This window comes from Hipposideros armiger, unplaced genomic scaffold (genome assembly GCF_001890085.2).
Source record: "Hipposideros armiger isolate ML-2016 unplaced genomic scaffold, ASM189008v1 scaffold_0, whole genome shotgun sequence".
Classification (NCBI taxonomy): Eukaryota; Metazoa; Chordata; class Mammalia; order Chiroptera; family Hipposideridae; genus Hipposideros; species Hipposideros armiger.
This window is the reverse complement of record NW_017731350.1, coordinates 9793764-9817693: the sequence shown is the minus strand read 5'-3', so window position 1 is coordinate 9817693 and position 23930 is coordinate 9793764. Positions and strand designations below refer to the sequence as shown.

Sequence of the window (23930 nt, the reverse complement as noted above, 5' to 3'; positions counted from 1 at the left end):
GAGTAGCACGCTGGTTAAGAGCTGGCTTGGGATGCCAGCTCTGAGCAGCAGGTCCCTGGTTCAGATCCCACATTAGGGCCAGTGACGCTGCACCCTCTACAGCTAAGATGATGAGTCGTGAGTTGCCGGCGATGGTGTAGGCTGCAGTGCGCTGCCGTGAGCTACCGTGAGTGGCGAGCAGCCAGCAAGAGATGCCAAGAGCTGCTGTGGAGCGGCTGTCTAGTGGCCGGCGACCGATCTGCCGGGAAGAGCGCAATGATGATACCAACATGGGCCAGTGAAGCAGCGTCCTCCACAACTAGACTGAAGAACAAAAGGACAGCAACTTGTCTGTTCCCTTTCCCCAATTCCCTAATAAAATCTTTTAAAAAAAAGGTCAAATTCTCATGCAGACAAAGTAAACACTTTACTCTTAACTCCCAAATCCTTATTTCTAGTCTAAAAGTTGAAAATCAACAATTCCAAGAGGACTTATCTGCTTTTGACAAATCCACTTTTTTCTTATCCTTCTCCTATATCAGTTGATGGCACATCTGTAAGGCAGTCAACTCCAGCCAGAAGCCTAGCAGTCATCCTCAATTCTTCCTTCTTTTACGTTCAAGTAACAAGTGTTATTGATTTTGCCCTAAATATCTCTTTTACTCTATTCCTATCTATAATGCAAAGGCTACTTTTTGAAGAATAATTTATAATGTTATGCCTCCATGCATTCTGCACATAAAATTCTATTTGCCCAGAAGGCAATTAACAAGCTCATCAGTAAGAAGGCTAATCTCTTTTCCTGTCTTCTCTGATTTCTGCCCTAACCTATGTCCTAACATTTAATGACTCCCTCATCTGAACCACATGTGTATCTTTTGATACAATTTATCAAAGCTGACAAAAAATAAATTAGAAAATGTAGATGTTTTTTAAAGTGGCTATCTCGCCAGCAGCTAGCCCAGAGGTGAGTTTAGTGACTGTGCCTTGAAGTTTGTGAGGGTCACCAGAGAAAACAGAGAGCTCTATATGGAACCTGCGAAGGCCCGTGAAGGATGGTGCCCACACAGTTCCTCAGGACCTCCCTCTTCATTTGGCTTGGTCTGCATCATTTCTGTCATCAGACGAATTTCTAAGCCACACTCCATCTGTCTCATTGTACTTTCGTCTCCCACAAAGGCACCAAGTAAGGACCTTGAGGGCAAGGAGGGTCTCCCTTATTTATCTATCTATCAGAAATTAAAGAAGTGGCTTGATGAAATTTTACAAAGCAGTAGTGCAGTTATGTTAAGGTAACAATCTGTTAATTCTTTCTCACGCTGCACATGATTAAGCAAACCCAGAAATAGTAGTTAATTACTGATGCCTCACCTGTGTCTTACATCATACATCTCATGCCGAAACTCAGATACTATTATCTGGGGCCGTGAGGTCCCTGGTAAGTAAAACTTTCTCATCAGCGCCTGCAGTACTCTTTCATCAGCATGGTTATGGCAGCAGTAGGCCTGCAGAAGGCTTTTCAAGCAAGACTCAATCGCCAGTGCAAGCTCAGGGTCCCGGAGATGAATGCAGGCTCCTAAAGTGAGACAAAATGACTTCTAAGGCCCATACATACTTACTGTGAAATATTCATGTAACTGTCTTTCTATATAGTTCATGATTTTAAAATATTTTCATAGAAGGCAGCTTAAATGACATTACAAATCTTACTTTAATTGAATGGGAAATTTCCACATATCCACTGAATATACTGGGCAGAAAACCCCCCAAACTCTGTGAAAAAAACTTTCCCACTCTAATGTAAACCAAGAGTGGTTTTTCTATGTACGTTTATAGTATTCCAGACTTTAATGGTGATTTGAAAATCAAGCCAAACCGTTTATGGAGTCTTTATTATTTTCTGTAAAACTGATTAATATTGGAACTTTAGAGTTAGAGAGGGAAAAAAATGCCTTCCTCATCGAAATGGATCCAGGCATAAAGGTACGTATCAGTTAAATAAAGAGACATTACTACAATACCTAACATAGTATGCACTACTGTACTTATACAGTAATATGGTACTTTACTAACAAAATATGTTTATATTTACAGCATAATTTTCGCCTAATGACATACAGAATTAGCAATAACTCTTTAGGAAAACTTTTGTTTTTTTAACATCATGCATATGTGGGGAGAATTACAATAAATAATCCCAGATTTTACAGTCAGAAGAGGACTGAGAAACAATGTTGTCCACCCAGAAACTATGAAAACGACAAGTCATTTTATAAAGTTACATAAAACTCAGGTCATGAGTGTCCTTTCAACTATATCTTGATGTCACTGGATTTTCCTACTGATCAATTCATTACATTCAAATTAGTTCATTTACTTATTCATTCAGGAAAAAATCAGAATCAGCTTATTCAACTCTATAATTTCTTTTCCTTTTCCTAAGTTCTCTTTCTTTTGACTATTTTATGCTTTAAAGACACAAAAGGAAAGTTACAAAGTTTGAGGTGATGCTTAGCACTATTTAAAATAAGTACAATTATAATCCACAGATAACCACAAAGCTCTCTGATAACAGAGTTTTAAAACTAGATTCAATAGACCCTCTCCCGAAAATAAGAACTTATTTCTAATGTTTATTATATCCTGACTAAATGTTGACAAATACCTAAGGGGCCTACAGGTTTGTAGGTAAATTGCCCACGTCTATAAGCCTCATCTATTGCTTCAAGAAGAGCTGGAACGTGAGGGCCAAATCGTTTCAGTCGATCAGTTTTACTATCTTTCAATTCTTTCAGTTGCCTCTGATTATAGCTCAGTGTATGCCTCACATCTAATTCTTCTCTCCTAAAAAATAAAAGTAGAAAAAATAGAACAGATAAGTGATACAGTTAGAGAAATAGTCAGCTTTTCCCCCTAATACCTGCACACCAGTGAATGACACATGACCCTAAAAACTAAAAGCAGATGTTTTTATCTAAAAATAATTGTGTTACTAGAGAAAAAACAGTCAGAAATCGTCAAACTTAACATGAAAAAAAAAGATGCAATACTGATGAGAACTAGAAATCCCAGAAGTTGTCCAACTCTACAAATGTAAGCGAAGTCTCGAAAATGTGATTTGGGGACATTTGAGATCTTGCTCCCCAGCATATGTCGTCAGTTTGACTCAAACTTTTACAGAAATTCCAAAAAGAAAAGAAGAAGTTATTTTAAAAGATCCCTTATTATGTAGAAGAAACAAACAAAAAAATTTTCTCTCTTGATGTAAAGAGCAAAACTGTATGCTTTCAAATAATTGAAAGAAAAAATCATGTAAGCATGTTGAAACTTACTTAATTCTACTGTATTCTTCTTTGTCCTTTTCTATGGCTTGCTGAAACTGATCGATCTCTTGATTGACTGAACTTTCTTGATCTTGTAAGGCCTTTACTTTCTCTTTTAACCAAGATATTTTTTTTTGCCTTTCCAACCGCTCAGGTTCCAAAGATTGATCGGCACTAACAGTCAATAATCCAAAGTGGAAAATGTTAAAAGAAAAACCTAACATTTAAAAAACATAAAGCACTGTGATAAAATTCCTTTAGCAATTAATACAGAAAATATAAAACTCCATTCCACCTACATTATTTTATTACAAAATGAGGTAACCATTAAAATTGCAAAGTAACTATGCTACCTTTTTTTTAGTTCTTCAATTCTTTTACAAAGCTGCTCATTATCTTTCTTTAACGCCTTACACTCATTTAGGGAACGGTTATATGAAACCTAAAACCAAAGAGACACACTTTAGTAAAGAAGAAGCAAATATCCCAGTCAAGTCCACTTTCGCCAAATCTTCAAACCAGAGCCTAATGCACGCAGGAATATACATATTTTTAAAATAAAGTACAGAGATGGCCCTTTGACACCATTACATTTTTTAAAGTCTAAAAGCAACACAGATTTCTACTCAATCACTAAACCTCTACTTTTAAAAATAAATGAACAGTATTTATATTTGATATGCAGTTATTAATATTCCAGGTTGGAAAATATCTCTCACCTCAGCTTCATTATAGGCCCTTTTCTTAGCAATAACATCTTCCTTCAATACCATACATTCTGGTGCTCGTGCATTTGTCTCATCGCTAATCTTTTCCAGTTTATCTTGAATATCCTTGTATTTTTTTTCTGCTTCATTAAGCTTCACCTTTAAGAAAATAACATTGTTGGAGTACATTTTAATTTTATTCAATAAAGAGAAAAATTTTTTAAATTATATATAGTGTACATCCCAATAGTAAACTTAATTTCATTCTGACTAAACTCAAGACATGAGGTAAGCAAACATAATTATATAAACTACTAAATTTAATAATTAAATTTTAACTCCACATTTCCAACAAAATGTGCCATCGTCTGGAATACAAAGATACAGTAACAACTGTCTTCAAGGTATACAATTAAAGAAAGACACAATTTAGCAGAGAAACAGGCGTGTAAATTGATCACCCAGTTTGAATACAGTGATGCTGAAGTAGGGCATGTCTGTTTATAGTTGTGGGAGCATAGAAAAAGTGCCCATAGTTCGCCAATAGAAGTCAGGTAACGCCTTCAAAGAACAAGTAGCATTTGAGCTGTGCTTGAAAGATTAATCAAAATGCACCAGAAGAAAAATTGGGGAAAGGTGTTAAGAGGCAGATGGAGAAGCACGTTAAAAAGGAATTAATAACCATTTTAGTAATTAAGAATCTTTCCAGAGCTTAAGCTGAGAAGGTGGTGGTGGAAGATGAGATGACAGGGTAGAAGGGCTTTGAATTCCAAGGATCAGCTTACAACTTAACCCTCTGACAACAGGGAGGCAAGATATGAACACATCTGTACATTAAACCACTTTGGAAACACTTGAAAGGCAGGGTGGAGGGAAAAATTGAAGGACATGTTCCAGGAAATAGTTAATATAATATTCTGAAGCAAAAATAATTAGGGGCCAACATGGGGCACTGACAATAGAATAGATTAGAAGGGACAAATATGAGAACAATTTAGATCAGGGATCAGCAAACTTTTTCTAGAAAGAGCCAAATAGCATATACTTCAGGATTTGTGAGTCATATTGTCTCTGTCACAGCTATTCAGCCAGACATGCTAAGTTTAAAGTGTTCGGAACATGTAAGTAAATAGGTGAAGACAGATATTTGAATCAAGTGCTCGGGATAAATATTTGAATACGAGATACAGATTACAGAATCGTCAATGTGTAGGATATTCAGGAAGCAGTATACAGAATGATAACAAAGTTCTATTATGAAAACATTGATAATATGTTTTTATAAGAATTGAAGTTGTTCTAGGTGTTATACAAACTAAGCATAATTTATATAGTTTCAGTGTTAAATTAGGTTAACACACCACTTTAGACACGATTTCTTCAGAAACCTTCTATTCAATAGTCATTCTATAATCAATAACCAAGCGTATATTATGTGAAAGGTTTTATGTGAGACATGGTGAGAAGGATATAAGATAGTCCTTACCCTCCAGAAATTTACTTCACGAAGTGTCCAAACACTTAAGTGGCACAAACAGCCACAGAACTAAGTGTCACCAAGTGTCAAGATCCTGCTTTTCACAGTTGAAAAAAAAGGTAATCATCTACTACTCAACTGGTCTCCATGTGTAGATAGGGGAATATCTAAAGAGGGAAGCAACTTAAGGTCTTTCCCTAGGACAAGTTAAGAAATGAGGCTGAGAAGAATTTGGTGAAAGTTTCAGAATATTCTCTCAGGCATGAAACTGTGAGCTGAGAGAAGTGAGTGGGATTAAACGTCCTGTTACTACCTGAAGGAGGAGTAAAACACCCAGCCCAGAGATCACTGAGTAAATGTCCTATCTTTAGCATTTCTGTTATTTTTACAGACTCATCTGTTACCTTTGATGGATTAAAGTCATTACCCTTAAAAGAAAAAGACATATCTGCTTATCTTGGGGGCAGATAGGAAACAGCAAGGTGGGAGGATCACATCCTATACGACAACCACACTTAGGGGCCCGAAGCTCCTAAGTAGCACAAGATACTAGGAGGTAAGTCAGCCAGGCTGGTACGGGAGGCTGCTCATCAGACAGGGCAGGCCAGGCGTGGGAGGAGTTCCCAAGTGGTGCTGGACACCCCTGTGCATACACTAACAAACCACGGAACTGTAAACTTCCCACGGGTGAAGGCAATGGCCTATGAATTCTACCTCAATAAAGCTGTTTAAAACAAGAATGGAAAGGTGAGTAGAATGAGTGGGTCTGCCATATGGTAAAAAAGGTTCATGTGGGAGGCCCCAACAGAAAATTACTGCCCTTATTTACCAACCAACGTCCACCTCCAGGCCTAAGTAGAGGACTCCGTGGTTTTCTTGAATCTTAAATAAATAACACAGTTTCCACCTGGGCTCTTAGGTGTCAGGTTGAAATTGACCTTGACAGACCTAACAACAACTTATCCCACCCACGTGGGTTCTGCCCATATGAAATCCTGCGATAATTCTGGGCCCTAAAAATCAGTTCCCTAAAAGTTCCATCAGCAATCTCGAGACACTGCGTTCAGTTCTGAAATCTTCTACTTCATGATACTTAGCTTTAATGCTATTCTAATTCACTATTATCCTAGTACTCCTTTACTCCTGAAGCCATTTTATGTTTCTGCTCCTTTGTAAAACCAAGAGTAGAAGCTTCAAGGTCCAGCATTTCCAGTTGGTAACTAAGTACCCTTGTCCACAGGCATGAATTTAGGAGTTCTGCATCACCAACCTCAACAGGTGACATCCAAAAGTGGACTCTTTCCTTAAAGAGAGTAGCTACAACAGTGCCTGAACAAAAGTTTAAGTCGGTTTCACTTGAGTAATAAATTCAAATACAGAGAAATATATAGGTTGACATTGCTACTATGGTAGGTCATAGATAGTCCAGTATCAGCAATCTCAAGACTCGACCTACTAAACCTGTATAAAAAAACGAATCACCTGCTGTTCTTCCATTTTCCTGTCAAGTCTGGCAGCACGATCTTCTCCAATTTTGACATTATCTCTGACAGCATTCAACTGTTTTTCAATTTCATTGACCTAAAAAGAAATAATACAGCAAACCACTAACTGTAACCAAATATAGTCTGTGTAATGCAAATATATGTGAATAAATAATTAAGTGAAAATTACCACTGCCCAAGCCATTTCACGTTTCAATTGTTCTAAATCAGTCTTCATTGTACTCAAACCAGCAATAATTTGAAAACGTTCTTCTTTCTCTAAACACTGGTGCTTCAGTTCAGCGAGTCGCTTTAAAAAAAAAAAGGATATATTTCTTATTAACACTGAAAAGACAAGACTTTTTACAAATGTATCTCTTCTGAATACACTGCTTAAACAAGTACTAAAATTTGCTAAAAAATGACTTCTTTAAGGTGAAAATAAAAATATTTTTGGTTCTTTGGTATACTTTTACTAGGTGTAATAATTTTGTTAATTTCTGCACTATAAAAATGGCCAAATACTCTTCAGATGAAGAATAAAGAAATAAAAGGGTTAAGACCACACAATATACACAAATCACAAAACTCAGAAAAGTCTCCTGTTTTCTCTCTATTCCATATATGATACACAGATTGATTTGTTCTTCTAGGCGAAGTATACCAGTACCCACTCCAAACATAACGAAAGGCCCAGAAGAAATTCATTTCTAAAAATCAAGTAAGGTATCATTCTTATCTAAGTTCTCTCTAAATAATTAATAAATAAAATCATCAAACAAATATTAAATATGACATCAAGCCAGTTTCTGAAGTGGCTCCTAGAGTTTATGTTCTGTACACCAGGGGAGACAGCCTCACCCCCCGTTCATGCTTACACATTCAACGAGGGCCTTACATTCTGCATCTTACTGTGTTCACCTACCCAAGGCACTTTCCCATTCTCTGGGGTTATTTCAATCCTTTATTCTTCTCTTCAAACCTCATAACTCCCCGTCACGCTATGCCCTCATTTTTACCCTGCCTCCTCCTTCAGAGAATTTAGTAGCCATTAGAGAGACATGCACTCCAACTTCCAACAACCTTATTTATAAATCTAAAGCCGTCATCTCTTCCTTCGGCTACAAAGAGGTGGCTTCATTATATTTACGGAAGTCCAGTCCTTATCTCCTACCTGAATTCTGGATCCTACCATCCCCTTCCGCCTTCTCAGGAGATCTAAATTAGCTGACTTTTCATCTCATCTTTTCATCTTTGTTTTCAATTCACCCTCTTCACTGACTCCTTTCCATTATCATATTTAAATCTTTACTCACTTATCTTTCCCACTTACAAACAAAACCACCACTTTCCACCCCCAGGCACCACCTCCTCCTCTAAAAGTCTTCTCTTTCCATCCATGTTTCATGAAAATTCTTTCTTCCATTTCTTCACATTTTCAGCCCCATAAATCTGGCTTCTGTTTTCATCACTGCTGAAACCCGTCTTGCCACAGACATCTATGAAGCTGAAGACACAAACTGCAGTGGAGTATCTGTCAATCCCTGTGGTGCTTTCACATTCAACACAGTCGTTGACTGCTGCCTTCTCAAATTCTCTCCTCCTTGGCCTCTGTGGCTTCCACGAGCATTTCTCATGGCTCAGGCCTGGCCTGGGCCCACTGTCTACTCTTCCTCAGCAATCTAAGTCATTTCTGTAGCTTAGATACCAATAATATACTTATGGCTCCCAAATTTTTAGAGGCCAGACTTGGCTTCTGCATTCCTAAATCACATATCCAACTTCCACTTTATATTTCCACTTGGATGCTTTCTAAGGACACCAAAACTAATGTATTTCAAATGGAATTCATCATCTTTCTTAAAAGGAAAACTGGTTTCTCTTCCCAAACTTCCTATCTTAAACTTATTCTACTGCTCAGGTCATTAATGTGAAGGTCATTCTGTCACCCTTGACATCTCTTCTCTCACAACTCTACCCCTCTTATTATATAACATCTTCCCAAATCATTTCAAAACTCTGTCTCCATTACTACTGCCACTACCCTAATTTACATCATCATCTCTTCAGACAATGATAATTTACGTCATCATCATCTCTTTGGACAATGATAACACCTTCTTTATTGTTCTCACTACATTTATTCTTTCTATATAGCAACACAGGACATTTAATTAATGTGAAATACAGTTCTTATTAAGTGTATATTTTACATAAGGAACTCTGCAACATGACATAGGGAAGTACTTAAAAGTCATAATCAAAATATCTTTGATTGTTGATGATAAAGTATGTCATGGAGAAAGTGGGTGTTTAAACCCAAGCTGTCTGAAGCAAACAAATTTCTTCAAAGTCCTGATTTATTATTTTTAAAATACTAAATGTAACATATACTATATACATTTGATTGAATATGCAAATACTTCCTTCCCCTAATGACATTAACATTCCCAGGAAGTATCCTATATTAATTCTGCGGTTTATAGTGTCTCCTTGCACACTACCACATAGCAGGTTTGAAGGGATAATCTGGGGAGTAAAAACAAATATACTCATCCTTGCTTTTTTACTTTTCACTCGATGAGCCATACAACTATAGATGAAATTTTAAATATGCATTCCTCAGAAACTTAGAAGTAAAAAGGTCAGTGTTAAAAGCCAATAAATTTGATCTGGGTCAATCATTGGCAATTCTATCCTAAAAGAACGAGTTAAGGAGTTGCTGAAAGCTGGTTGTATAAAATTGACTAAATAACAAAAAGAACAAGATAGAGGATCATGCAAAAATTCTTGGGGGTCAGCTGGGTGGCTCAGTTGGTTAGAGCGTGTGCTCTGAGCAACAAGGTTGATGATTCAATTCCCACATGGGTCAGTGAGCTGCGCCCTCCACAACTATTGAGTTGTCGGAAAAGTCATGACATATTTTGTTTATGTTTTTCAAAGGTCATTTATTTATATCAAGAACAAAGATCAATCAATGATATATTGCCCGTTTTGTTCAATAGCCTTTTGCCATCTTTCAGTGAGCTTCATAATTCCTCGTTCATAGAAGGACCTGTCTTTATTTGCGAAAAACTGAACAAGGTGCTGATTTACAGCCTCATCTGAATTGAATGTTACACCACGCAAGGAGTTTTGAAGAGAGTAAAACAAGTGGAAGTCTGATGGTGCAAGGTCAGGCAAGTTTGGTGGGTGTGGCAACACATCCCATCCAAGCTCCAATAATTTTTGACGGGTGATCAAACTTGTCTGTGGTCTCACTTTGTCGCGATGGAACACAACTCTTTTACAATTAACAAGTTCTGGACGTTTCTGGATGATGGATTCGTTCAAATTGTCCAGTTGTCAACAGTGCACATTCGAATTGATTGACTCATTCTTTGGTAGGAGCTCGAAAAACACGACATCTTTAAAATCCCGCCACACTGAGCGCATAACCTTCCTCTGATGTCTGCTTTCAATGTCGTTTGAGGCGAATCATCACGTCGGGACCAAGGCCATTTGTGTACCACATTGTTGTAAACAATCTATTTCTCATCAACAGTTATCAGTCGCTTCAAAAAAGGATCATTTTCCTCATGTTTAATGAGCATATTGCAGATGTTTCTACGCGCCGTCAAATGAACTTCTTTGAGTTCATGCGGAACCCAAATATCGAGCTTGCTTATGTATCCCAGCTTCTTCAGGTGGTCGTGAACACTTGAATGATGGATGTTCAATGTTTCTGCAATCTCTCATGTTGTGTAACATGGGTTTGACTCGATCAATGCCTTTATTTTGTCGTCATCAACCTCGGTGGGCCTCCCTGACCGAGGAGCGTCGCTGAGATCAAAATCACCAGCACGGAATTTCGTGAACCATCGTTGGCACTTACATTCTTGTAGAGCTTTGTCACCATAAACTTTATGCAACTTTTCACAAGCCTGACGCGCGTTCTTCCCTTTACGGAAGTAAAACAGTAAAATATGGCAAAAATGCAGTTTGGTCTTCCATCTTCAACTTTGTTGTAAAATCTCCAAAACTCAACCAAATCGCTCAATTTTTTTTTAGAATGAAGCTAGAACTGTCAGCTGTCAAATCACATAGCAATAACATAGATGCGAATGACTCTACTCTAGTACTTCCAAAAATAAACTAGTGCCATCTGTTGCAAACATGCGTCATGACTTGTCTGACAACCCAATATACTGGAACAACTACTTGACTTGGAGCTGATGGGTCCTGGAAAAAACACATTGTTTCCCAAAAAAACACACTGTTCCCTAATAAAGTTAAAAAAAAAAACAAATTCTTGGGACTTTGTATACTGGATGAACAGCTGAAACGTGAGCCTTATGATTTTGAGGTCTCTGATTATCAGACAGAAGGTCTCTGACTATCAGACAGGAATCTGAAGAAGGAAGTATAACAACAAAATATAGCAGATGTAAAAACAAATTTAAGTAAGTCCCATTGGTTTGAGTGTTTTCTAATTCAAGCAGATTTGCACAGCTGCCAAGCTGGCGAGTACCGATGTGACAGCTGCTACTGAGCTATCAGCGCTTAATGAATGCTAACAGTTTACTCCTGTAAGGAAAGTCATCTACCATATATAATTACAAACATATTAAATTTAATATCAGCTTGAGGCTTGTGCTTATTTTCCCATCAAAAGAAATATTATCGTTTTTAAACTACTGACAGTAGGAATTAGTGATATCTTATTGTAGAACCACAAGCCATACATCAAAGGGTAACTATGTAAGACACTGCCCTGTCCTTTAGTTCAGAGTGTAACAGAGGAAGTAAGATGTGTGCATGCTCATTAACACAAAACAAAAAGTAAAGGCTAATAAACACCCTGAATATAAATGCCATAGTTCATATACTTCATAGAGTGCTATAAAAATGTAGACAGATATCTATATATAAGTATATAATTTTATAATACCATTTGTAAGACCTGTAGGAATTTGACTGATCTCAGAAACATTTGCATTAAGTGTCTACAAACCTCTTCTCCTTGACTTATCTGATCCTTTGTTCTTTCTTTTGTTTCCATAATGTATGAATAATCTTCCTTCATCTGTTCAAGTTGGGTTGCTTTCATGAAGAACTGTATCAACAATGAGAAAAAGGGGGGTTTGCAAACTTCCATGGAACTGTAAAAAAAAGTTTTGGTCTCCAAAACTTTTAGACCAATTATGTAAAAAAGATATGAAAAACATACTTAGGCACGTACATATAAACACAAAGAACATGTCTTATTTCAGACCCAAAATGTATTCAACCTACTCTGTTCACATCTCCATGCTTATGTGCAAAAGCTCTTAAAACCCCATGAAAGAAGACTTTGGTGTGAGTGTAATACCATTTTGAAAGCTCATTTTCACTGATTCTTCCATCCTTTAAGCAAAGATGAAAGCAGAGAAAACATTTGTATCCTTGATCTTAGTGCATGTTTTAAGGTTTCAAAGTTATTATGTATGTGTGGCTAATTATTCCTTTGTATTTCCTTAAGCATTCATTTTAGGAAATAATTATCCGTTCTCCCTCAGAATTAAAAGCCAGAAAGGGAAAGCAAGGATTTACCAAAAAATTTAACATATTGGTAATGTTAATTTACCATCTTACTTAACAATTTCCTAAATTAGCCTTACCATATTACTTTAAATAGGTGGCTTAATAAAAAAACCCTCAATATTTATTATGAACAGGAATTATGTTTAATATATATGCTCAATCTATAAATATGTTCTTTTCTTAAGTTTATATCTATTTACTTGAAACTCCTTACTTTGTATTTGTCTCCATCATTTTTAGACTGCAAAAACTGCTTGCTCATCTCTTGTGTTAAAACAGAAACCGGATTATCCACCTAAAACAAACAAAAACAGGTTATTTTTGAATATTTCGCTTTACTGACTTATAAATGAACTGAAATATACAATACAACTGACCTATGGAGCCATCAGGAAGGCTCAGTACTAGCCACAAGTTAGAGCATTAAGGCAAATATACAAAGAAAAAAATGTTATGATGCAGAAAAAATGTTTCAGTATTTCATGATACTAAAATAAATACTACGCTCAAAATTAAATATTCTGTCATTACATGAAGGCACAAGCACAAGAATTATCTGAAGAAATGTTTTAGAAAATTTTCATTTCTTTCATCCGTTTTATAGACTATCACCCCTATGCTACTGGTTAACCATCAGATGACACTGAGGGAAAAGCCCTACTGGGTGTCAGCTGACTTGAGTTCTGGTTCGGGCTGTCTCTACCCACCTACGTAGCTTTGGGCAAGCTAGTTTCTCCAAACATAAAAAGTCCAACTCGGTTCGACTTTTTCATCAGAATTATGATGACAAGTATTATTTATTTTTCTTACAGTTTTTCAGATTTCCTGTTTATTGTTATTTCTCATTAAGACATTGTAAAACAATAGAAGTACTTGAGTCATTTCTATATTTTAGGCGGGGGGATCATTTTAAATAAGCCATTGCCTAAAATAAACCACCTTTGGCTAACAAGTTCAAGTACAGTTAAGGTAACAGTAAAGTAGAGTAACAGCTCAAACTATAGTTGAAAAAGTTTTTTTAAAAAAAGATAATGTGTTTCAAAAAGGTTCAGAGTTTTATGTCCTGTATCTTTGGTGTTAATACAAAGTAACTTATGTTAGAAAATAATCCTGTCTGTAAATTATAGAATACGTAAGACCGGTATAAATGAAAACAGTTTTAAACTCCTTCATTTTACCATCTGTAAAATACCGATTGTACTTTGTTAGTATACCGACGATTAAAACCTTCCTTTGGGGGCCGGCCGGCCGAGTGGCGTGTTGGTTAAGAGCTGGCTTGGGACGCCAGAGGGTCCTGGTTCAGATCCCACATATGAGGGCCAGTGACACTGCCCTCCACAGCTAAGATGCTGAACAACAGCTCAACCTGGAGCTGGGCTGCCGTGAGTCGCAGGCGACGGTGTAGGCTGCAGCCCCTGCTGCAGTGGGTTGCATGGGCTACCGTGTGTAGCCAGCAGCCAGCGTGAGCAGCCAGCAGCCGCAGTGAGCAGCTGTCCAGAGAACAGCGACTGATCTGCCTCACCCGGGAAGAGCGCAATGATGGTGCCAACTTGGGCCAGTGAAGCAACGTCCTCCACAACTAGACTGAAGAACAAAACGACAGCAACTTGTCTGTTCCCCTTCCCCCAATTCCCCAGCGCTATTCCCATCCCCGAATTCCCCAATAAAAATCTTTAAAAAAAAACAAACAAAAAACCTTCCTTTTAAGTAAAAATTTGGGTCTTCCCTTGTAAAATAAAAAAATCCATTCAGTTATAAAGAAACCTCTACCTATGACATTGTTTCTTATTATAAAGGTAGACCAGCTCTGAGTGCCACATCTTTTTTACAAGGCCTGCCCTGCATCTTAACTTCACCCTGCATCCGACTTCTTAAATGTAAGATCTAATACACTAGCTTTAATGACAGACTTCTTACCACCAACTTGGGATGCAGGGTTTTCCCCAAAGTTTGTATCTTTTCTCCACGTTCTTTTCATTATTTCTGAAGTAGAGTTCCTAGTTCCTACCCTGCTCTAGGAATTATTTAAGCATCTTGCAGCTTTACCTATCGAGACCCTACAGCAAGCACAAGCAGGTAAGCTGCACAGAAAAGATAAGCAGAGCGCCACAGGGGGCAAATGCAACCAGGCGCTTAAAGACATTAGCCTCCCCTCCCTCCAAGAACAGCATGTCCAAGGGGAAACATCATGCAAACCACACATACAGTTTAAAAATTTCTAGTAGCTACGTCAAAAACATAAAAAGAGATAAAATTAGTATTAATAACAGTTTTAATTTTCTATCTAAATATTATCATTTTAACATCTAATCAATAGAAAAATTGAGTTATTCCTTTGCATTAAGTCTCTAAGTCCAGCGTGTACTTCACATGTGGCCAGTGGCTACTGTACCGACCAGTAAGTGCAGCTCTAGACCTTCTGTATTTTGATCAATGAACTTGAACCTTTAGTTAACTGAATCATACAAGAGGACTAAAGGAGTTATGATAATAATTGTCAGATATTTCAAAAGAGAATAAACATGTTTTACATTCCCTAAGGAAGTGGGAGCTGAGAAAAACAAGATTTAGTCAACTTTTCACGTAATAAGAACTTTCTAATAAATACAGCAGTCCGCAGAGGGAATACGCCTCAGGCATAGGTGATTCCCACCAGGTAAGTACGGGGTGTGACAACTATACTGGATGCCCTCCCTTCAAGATGCTTCCAATACCTATGAGTGTATAAACTCTAACTTTTGGTTTTCCTGATTTTTCTTAACAAATGCTTTGCATTCTAGTCTCAAATGTATTTGCTGTATCTGCTTTTCTTCAAATTTTAATAATTATTTTTTTGAACCTATGTTATCTGATATGGAAGCTACTAGCCACGTGTGACTGTTTAAATAATAAAGAAAAAATAAATAAAATAAAAAATTTGATTTCTCTATTTTTTCTCACTTCAAGTGCTCAAGAGCCTACCCCATCACACAGCGAAATCGCAGACTATTTCTACCATCACAGAAAGGTTTTCTGGACAGCTTATTTCTACAGCAGACAGGCAAAGAGACCCAGCCGTGTAACTGCTCCTTTTCCTTGGTAACTAGTCTTGGTGTTTTTAGCCCTGGAATGAGGCCGGGTGGTGAAATGGATAGCGCATTAGAATGCAAGGATGCTTGGCTCCCAATCCAGGAGCTACCAGTAACCACGCCTAGACAACCTAAGTGCAAGCTTGCTTTTTCGGGCTCCCAATTTCTCACCTACAAAATAAAGGGTCTGGATTAGAAGACCACCAAAGACAAGTCCAGTGCTAAGGGCACAGGACTCTACGTGCCCTACTTCCAATTATTTAGTCAAAATACATTTAGCAGAAAGGACTCTTTCTGCTTGTCTCCTACAGGTATAACCAATATCTCCAAAATACATATAGAAATGCTTTATCTTTCTAGAATAAATTTCCTTTCTATAGGAATTTAGCAACTGAGTTTAGGAAACTGTGATGCTATTCTGACTGGGACAGCAGAAAGCAAAGCAATTTTCAGTCCTTATGAACATATATTTTTAGCACACACGGGTATGGACCAGGCAGTATGGGCTGCTCTATGAAATGACAGGTGTTATGGTAATAGTGCTATGAATTGAAAATTCTACTAAATTTTAAGGAACTCCACTAACAATGGTTATACATATTCTTTCTGTGGTCAATCTACTCATATGAGACTATTTTAATTCTTTCTACACAATAAAGACAATCACACAAAAAAGTAACCAGGTACATTAATGAACCAGAAACACAAATTTAGCAATTACCTGTATGTTAAAATGGTCAAGAATTGCAATCAGCTCTTCTTTCTTGGTAGAAACCACGGTGCCTAGTTATGAGAAACATAAAATGATCAGATTGTTTCTAGGGCAATAATAATAGGGAAAAAATGAGCCACTATTCATAAACATGAAGATTAATTACTCTTCCTTGTCAGGAAAAAAGGTACCACTGAACATACACACATCTGAGTGAAACAGGGCAATACACTAATCACGACACAAGTACACACAGGAGGGAGAAGCACGGAACGCGGCGATCGGGCTTCTCGTCTCCCGGGAGCTACACGTTTTCTGTTCCTTCTCAGCCACCTCTTCAGCTAACACTCGACTCCTCTTCCCTCGCGTTCTTGCCCACCTTTTGCTAACCATCTTTCCACATGTGATAGGAACTACAGGGGTGAAAGGAGGTCTGCGGATGAGAACAAAATGGCACAGCCTGTTTCAAACGCACCCCAAATCTGCTAATCATGGTTTTGCTAGAGAAATGTCCATAATCAATATTATATTACCTGACTACTCTATGGTGCAACAGCTATGTGTGATAGTTGTATGTATATACTTACATGCGACTGACCAATCGCCTTACAAGAAAGAGGTTTAAGAGATAAGAAGCGCCCTTTCCATGAATACCAGCATAATCACTTAACTTTTTTTAACTGGATAGTCACTGATATTTTGTATGAAATGAAAAGATATTCATGACAAACCTGTTGAGCTTTTCAGTTTATAGGACCGACTTCCATCCATGCTGATGTGCTGTTGCACAATTATGGACTCGCCATACACATTTGCTTTATAGGCATCATCACCTCTGTTCCTCAATTTTATTGAGATATCTGCTGAGCTAAATAAAGCAATAAGGTTCAGCTAAGTCACATGCAGGTATAGGGCAAGTGTAATACCAGGTTACTATCATTTTCAAAACTTCTAAGTAACTTGGCTAATTCATTTGGAAAGTAGTTTTACACCAGCAATTGAGGGATGATAGGCTAAAACAGAATGACGTTAAAGATATTACACCTAACAAAAAATGAAAGTCGAGAATGCGAGAAGCTTTATAAAAAGTAATTGACTAGTCTAGCAATAGAAATATCACATTTGCACAAAAAACATTTACCTTTTGTTTGTTTCAAATCAAGTAGATAAGTTATATATTTTCCTGTAAGTGATGTATAATCAATATTATACTGCCTGTCTACTCTAAATTATATAAAGCATCATATTGACAGCAGGATTGTAAGAATGATAAAATAAGAATTATGGTGAAATAATAATATTTTCTAAGATGATACAAATCAAAGAAAGCAGTATAATTTTTCAATTATTTGGCAACAAAAAAATGAAAGTATCTGATACCAAGAAATATAAACTAAATCTCAAAATTTCTGAATTTTGGTATTTATAATATTGTAATATTTATAATATTGGTATTATAAAGCAATTATTTTTGAAATCTGAAAGAAGTTTAAAACATTTATAGCCATGCATATTTTAACATTATAGGGGGAAAAAAATCAATCTTTATTTTTCTACTCTAACTTCAGTTACAATAAGATTTGGTTAAAAAAAAAGTTAATACAGGACATCAATAAATACATACTTTAAAAATATTCACAATGGACTTGACTGTGAACTGATATTACAGTAGACACACTGAAAAGTTCGCTCAGCACTTGCTTCCCCGCCCTCTTCACAAGCAACGGAGCAGAAGAGGGCTTAGCAGCCCTATCAGTCCCCATCCTCCCTCCAGGGGCTGAGCTAAGCCGAGAAATCTGACACTATCTGAGCCAGACTCTTTTCTTGAAAAATTCAAATTCAGAAAAACTGGTCAAATCCAAATAAGATCTGTAGTTTAGTTCACAATGTAATACCCATTGTTAACTGCACAGATTTGACAAAAGCACCATAGTTATTGAAGACATCAACATTAAGAAAAATTAGGTAAAGGGTATACAGGAAAACTGTACAACACTTCGGTAAATCTACAGTTATTTCAAAATGAAAAGTTTAAAAAAACCCTCAAATTAAGACATAAGCACATAGATAGATGGTTACTCCTTGGAGCTACAAAGCTATGAGGCCTCTGGGATGAGAGAAACCAGTTTGGGGCACTACACTCTGAGGAGCAAGTAGAAAGTCTGCAGAGACTAGAGAGGCGCAGGAGCGCAGAACAGGGCAGCTCTTGGGAAACCACGCAGACAGACTGAGACACATACCCACAGATACTGGCGGTGAATCAGAGACGCAGAGAACACAGGAGCACTGCCTTCCCCACACGGCTGCCAAACTAAGACAGTGAGACATAAATGCCTGCACATATAGAGTAAGAAAAACTGTGCTCAACAATAAGAACACACATGCTTCGGAGACAATGCGAGAGACACACACTCACATCCCCACACATTTGTCGCAGGAAAGAGGAACGGAGGGAAGCGCAATCCAGAAGCACAGCCAATCACGTAAGAGGACGGGGTGGTATAATGGACGGGTTGCAGCATGGACCTGAAGGAAGGGCCAGGGAGACAAAGAGGCCTGGAGCCCACACAGAGAACACCGGACGCACACACAGACCCAGCGACAAACGACACTTGGTTCTCAGGTCTCTCATCTCTGGTTACTCATGAGACCCAACTGTACTTCCTCCTGGAATCTTCCAAGATATTTATCCCAGCATCTTGACGGTAAATGTTTTCTAAAGCTACCCTGAGTGGGGTGGTGTGTGTGTGTTTTGAAGACAGATATGATCCTCAAAAGTTGAAATTAACAAGATTTTTAAAAGGTCCCCAAGTTGATCTAATGAACAGCCAAAGTTGACAACCATTACCTAAAGTAGGCCAGGGGAAGGGCAACTGGCTACAGTATGGAGCAGAAGTATTTATTTCATTAACTAGTATGATTATCTAGGATTAAGTGAATGTACCTCATGAAAACAGGTTACAGTGACTACATGTATTTGCTCTCTGATTTATCAAGCATCTCTCTTGATTAGCAAATGTCTACTTTTTTATTTTCCTTCCTAGATACTGCTTCCATTTTAAAGCTACCTTTAGTGTTGTGAGAACTTTGAAGTCACTGACATCCTGTTGCTATATGAATGTAATAAATATAAGAAAGTCAAGTTATTAAAAAAATTACGGCTTAAGAAAACAGCCTAATAGCAACTGCTCGTAAGGAGAGAGGGACACTTGAGCTGGGCACTAACTGCCACTTTCCCACCGTACTGATGTGGCTGGTGCTGCATGGGATAAGGGCCACAGAGCCCAGTCTGTAATACGGGAGATGCTTACGTGAAAAGACAGACTATCACTGAGACATCTTTAAGAACAATGCAAACAAGTAGTGCCACAGTAGGAATTTGGCTTCTTTCTCAACTCTGGAACAACCTATCTGCACAAAAGTAACTGGGAGGAGGCACACACCAATGGGATCGAGGAACAAGGAAAACACAGTGTAACATTGTGACCCATCTGCCCCTTCTCTGGGTAGCCGTAGTAAGTTCTGTAGCCTTGACTAAATCAGGAATGTATAGCAGGGATATGAGTATTCATTTCTGCATAACCCACTCCCAATGCCACAGCTGATGGCAAAACAGGACTGGTGCAAAGGTCCCCATGCCACCAGGGCTAGTATCAGGAAGGCTGAGGAGGGGACAGCGAGATGCAGAGCCAGTGGTATGAGACCGTGGGTCCCTGCGAGAAGAAATGTATTAGGAGAATAGATTCACTGTCCCCGTTTCACTGAAAAAGGGCTGAAGAATGATCGGAGGGCCAAGCCCCAGGTAAGAAAAGGGTCTCTCTCAAGTTGCAGTTCTCTGGCTTCTCCTAACCATGCTGGGCAAGCATCTCTACGGCAGCCCATCACCCAGGGCACAAATGGAGAGTGTAGTGTTCGGCACAGGAAGCACAGTCCTGGACTTCCTCACAGCCATGTCAGACTGACGGCCATTCCTCAGGCAAGCGGGAGAGCCACCTAGATTTTAGATGCAGGATAGACTATGGACAACTGAAAAGCTCAGAGAGCTGATTCTGGGAAAACATGATGACAGAATCAGAGACTATAAAATAAGAGGAATTTTATTGATACCAAATGTTTTAAATGAGGAAGAGGATGATAAGAGGAATAGTAATGGGTCTGGAAAAGCTGTTTACAGCTACTGAAAAGACAAGGTCAGTAAAAAGGAGACTGAACTCAGGTTAAAGGTTTTAACTATTATTAACTTGTTAAAATATAATAACATTCCTATCTATATGCAGTGTCCTCAAAAGTTCGTGATATGTGTAAGCTTCCTTTTTTCTTTCCCCTCCCCTCCCCTCCCTTCCTCCCTCCCTTCCTCCCTGCTATAGTCCAAGGTCAAGTCGCAGAAAGAAGTTTCTGCTTTGGTCCAGATACTTCCCAAATGGGAACAATATAATTTAACTGAGACATACGAGTAAAACATTTAATGATACAGAAAAACTAATTTCTTCCTGAAACTTCTATTTGAAAGATCAATGTGTTATCTGGCTAGGTAGACTAGGTGATTGTTTGGACAACTAAGAAATGGGTAGTTAAATACAATAAATAGAAACGGAATTGGGACTACTAAGTGTTAAAATAACTAATTTTTCACTTCAGACATATTTTGTTTGGGGACTGTGGGGGAGAAGACCTTGCTGGGCTGCGGCCTGTTTAAGTAAGATAAGTAGAGACAGGAAACATGCTGGAGAATTGTTTCCAAATAGTTCTTTTTCAAGGCCACAAGGCATGGGAGGTGCTTTTCTGTGTCTCTTTTCCCCTGCTTATCCTGAGTCAACTTGGAACCCGTGCTTAGGGTTAAGATTCCTAAGGTCTGAGGACCCTGAGAAAGAAGATACCTACTAAGAAGTGCGTTTAGTGGCTAACTGGGCTCAAACTAAAAAAAAAATAAATAAATAAAAACAAAAAAAAACAAACAGAGTCTAGCAGCCCTTTCTACACAGGGGCCTCTCACACAAACTGCACTTCGGGGAGAAGCCTGCACTAAGCTGCCTGCCTCCCACACTGAACTGCCTGCCTGCACTGTGCTCCTGCCATCTGAGCTACACAGGAGTTTTTGGAATGTTATTATAACCAGTAGACTGAGGCTCTCCCTGTCCAATTGGAGTTACACAGCTATATCCTCATCAGCATTTTCACCAAACAGCAGCTCCATTCCGACCAATCAGGACAGTGCCTTTTGGACCAATCAGACTGTGAGGATTTGGAGTCATGTGCATAGATATGGACCAATCAAGGTCAAGGGGTGGGGGGCTTCTGTCTGTATAAGTCAGTTCTGTCTGTATAAGTCAGTTCCCCTTTGGCTTGGAAAGCACACTTTCTCTTTTCACTGACAGCTGAAGAAGATTGCGTTTCCCCAGCTGAAGCTGAAGTACCACCAAAGGAGACTCCCTAGAGCAGAGCATGGCAGAGTGGAGTGGGTGGGACCGGACTGGAACAGGTGGAGCAGAATACAGCAGAGAAGAGCGGAGCTGTCTAGCCAGAGAGGGGCCGGGCCCCAGGGCCACCTCACAGCCATGCCGCTTCATAATTGAGCTGTATCACAATTGAGCTGTTTGCACTGAATTAAGGGTCTTTCGTCACACCCTAAACTGGGGATTCCTGTTGGTGTTGAACTGACACCAACAGCCATCAGTTGACAGGTTTCTGAAAGATACATAAAAATACCCACAATCCTGACTCACATCCCTTGTTCGATTTTTTTCCGGTAGTAAAATGGGAGAAATTAAATGGATATAACATTGAGCAGAGGAAAGTCTGTTATGATATGAGAAAAAAGGCATTGCTGCTAATGATCAAAGTTGCCCATGTTCTGGGCGCTAGGCCTGTGAGAGAGGAGTGAGTAGTGGAAGCAGCCTCACTCTGGGAGCCGTGACAGAGCCCGGATGTCTAGTTGTCAGGAGAAACAGGGTCCCTGCACAGCTACCTGAGGCAGTATTAAAAAGATTAAGGAGGCCAGCCGAGTGGCTCAGTTGGTTGAGAGCTCGAGCTCTGAGCAACAGGGTCCCTGGTTTGATTCACAGCCCAAGCTGAGCTGCCGCTGAGCTGCCAAAAGGTGGCAGGATGGCTCAGCTAAAAAAAAAAAAGAATAACGACATCACCCTGAAGAGAGCTCCTAATGGGCAAAAGGCCATGAGTCTATGATGATGTAAACTGGACAACTGCCGTGTAGTTATGTGACGGCACACTATGCCAAAAAAAATAAAAACGTAAAGCCAAAGAAGGCAGTTATAGGACCATTCACCAACCGTCAAGATGGACCACAAATTGACTTGTGATTGTGGTCCTCAAATGAAACTCCCTGGTGAACACCTGGGTAAAGGGTAGAAAATCAGAGACAGAAAATGGAATACTTTTTTGGAATTCTTAAAGAGCAAGAGGCAGAAATTGTGTGCAGGGACACCCTAGCTGGTCATAGACTCTGCTTTTGGCTCTGTCAGATCAATGTGTACTTGCCAAAGCGAGGTCTGGATCAAGAGTCAGAAAAGTCCAATGTGTACATATATTCCTTTAAACACAAGTACATTATTTATCACTGCTCGTTCTTCTAGAAAGGTAACAGAAACAAGAGTGTAGGTAGGCAGGCACATGGCAATAATTTACACAAGCTTTCTGTCTGGTGAGAACAGGCAACAGTGAGCCATGCTGGCGATGGGGGCAAGAGAAGGGAATGAAAAGATGTGATACCTCGGCTCCCGCTCTGAGAAGCCAATTCATTTCCAGTAATGTCTATATGAACTGGGAATCTAAAGTAGCTAGCTGCTTCTTACTAAAGAACTGAAAAATACATGTAGAAAGCAAGCACTTACTTCTGTCCATCTTTCACAAAACCTTTTAAAGAAGATCCTCTATTAGTGGCGACTGCTTTTCCACCAAGACCAACTATGAGAGCTGTAAGTACTGCACTCTTCCCACCTAAGGAAACAGGTGTTGAAGAAATCACATTCATTAAAGAGAGAGAGAAAAGAAATGGCTAACTCCTACAATTTGATGTAAAAAGGTTTCTGAATGAAAATGTGAATTAGCCTAACCCTAAAAGTATTATACTACTTCAATTGTAATTCCAGTGCCAAGGCAGCAAACTAAAAAAAAAAAAAAAAGTTGTATATATCATGAAATATTTACTGCTATTAGAAAAATTACATTTTAGAAATTAAAATTTTGCCAATAATAAGGAAATAGAAAAATGGTTACCTTTTCAACCTAAATATCCCACTGTAGCTTGGCCTATCAACCTATTAAATGATCTATCTAACTATACATATATACTTAATTCATCTAATTGTTATTACTTTCTCCTTTGATTGCAATTTACTTTTTCCATGAATTCTTATAAGTCAATACCTATTTTTAACAACCCCTGAATTCAAATTTCATAGGGACAAGAATGTTGTCTACTTTATTCAGTGCTGTATCTCCAATATCTACCCATAATGGGCACTGACGTATTTGTTTAATGAATGAACTTAAATATGAAAAATTATCGGTCATACAAATAGGTATTTTATGTAATATCTGGAAAATTATTACCAATTTGAATATTATTCATTTGTTAGCTCTCTGCAAAGTGTACTTCTTT

The 23930-nt window shown here is 38.4% G+C and overlaps 1 protein-coding gene across 2 annotated transcripts in view; it reads right to left on the bottom strand.

Annotated features, from left to right (window-relative positions):
* SMC6 (structural maintenance of chromosomes 6) overlaps positions 1–23930 on the bottom strand; it is a 68435-nt gene that overhangs the window by 32205 nt on the left and 12300 nt on the right. The window contains exons 4-15 of one of the 2 annotated variants that reach the window (XM_019655464.1): positions 23161–23266; positions 17044–17180; positions 16322–16383; positions 12747–12827; positions 11964–12065; positions 7161–7280; positions 6969–7067; positions 4022–4168; positions 3656–3744; positions 3312–3476; positions 2645–2823; positions 1351–1555 (exon numbers count right to left, since the gene is read on the bottom strand). In XM_019655464.1, the coding sequence (XP_019511009.1) occupies positions 1351–1555; positions 2645–2823; positions 3312–3476; positions 3656–3744; positions 4022–4168; positions 6969–7067; positions 7161–7280; positions 11964–12065; positions 12747–12827; positions 16322–16383; positions 17044–17180; positions 23161–23266 (1492 nt within the window). The remainder of the gene's footprint in view (positions 1–1350; positions 1556–2644; positions 2824–3311; positions 3477–3655; positions 3745–4021; positions 4169–6968; positions 7068–7160; positions 7281–11963; positions 12066–12746; positions 12828–16321; positions 16384–17043; positions 17181–23160; positions 23267–23930) is intronic. The other variant, XM_019655525.1, reaches the window with a different exon arrangement.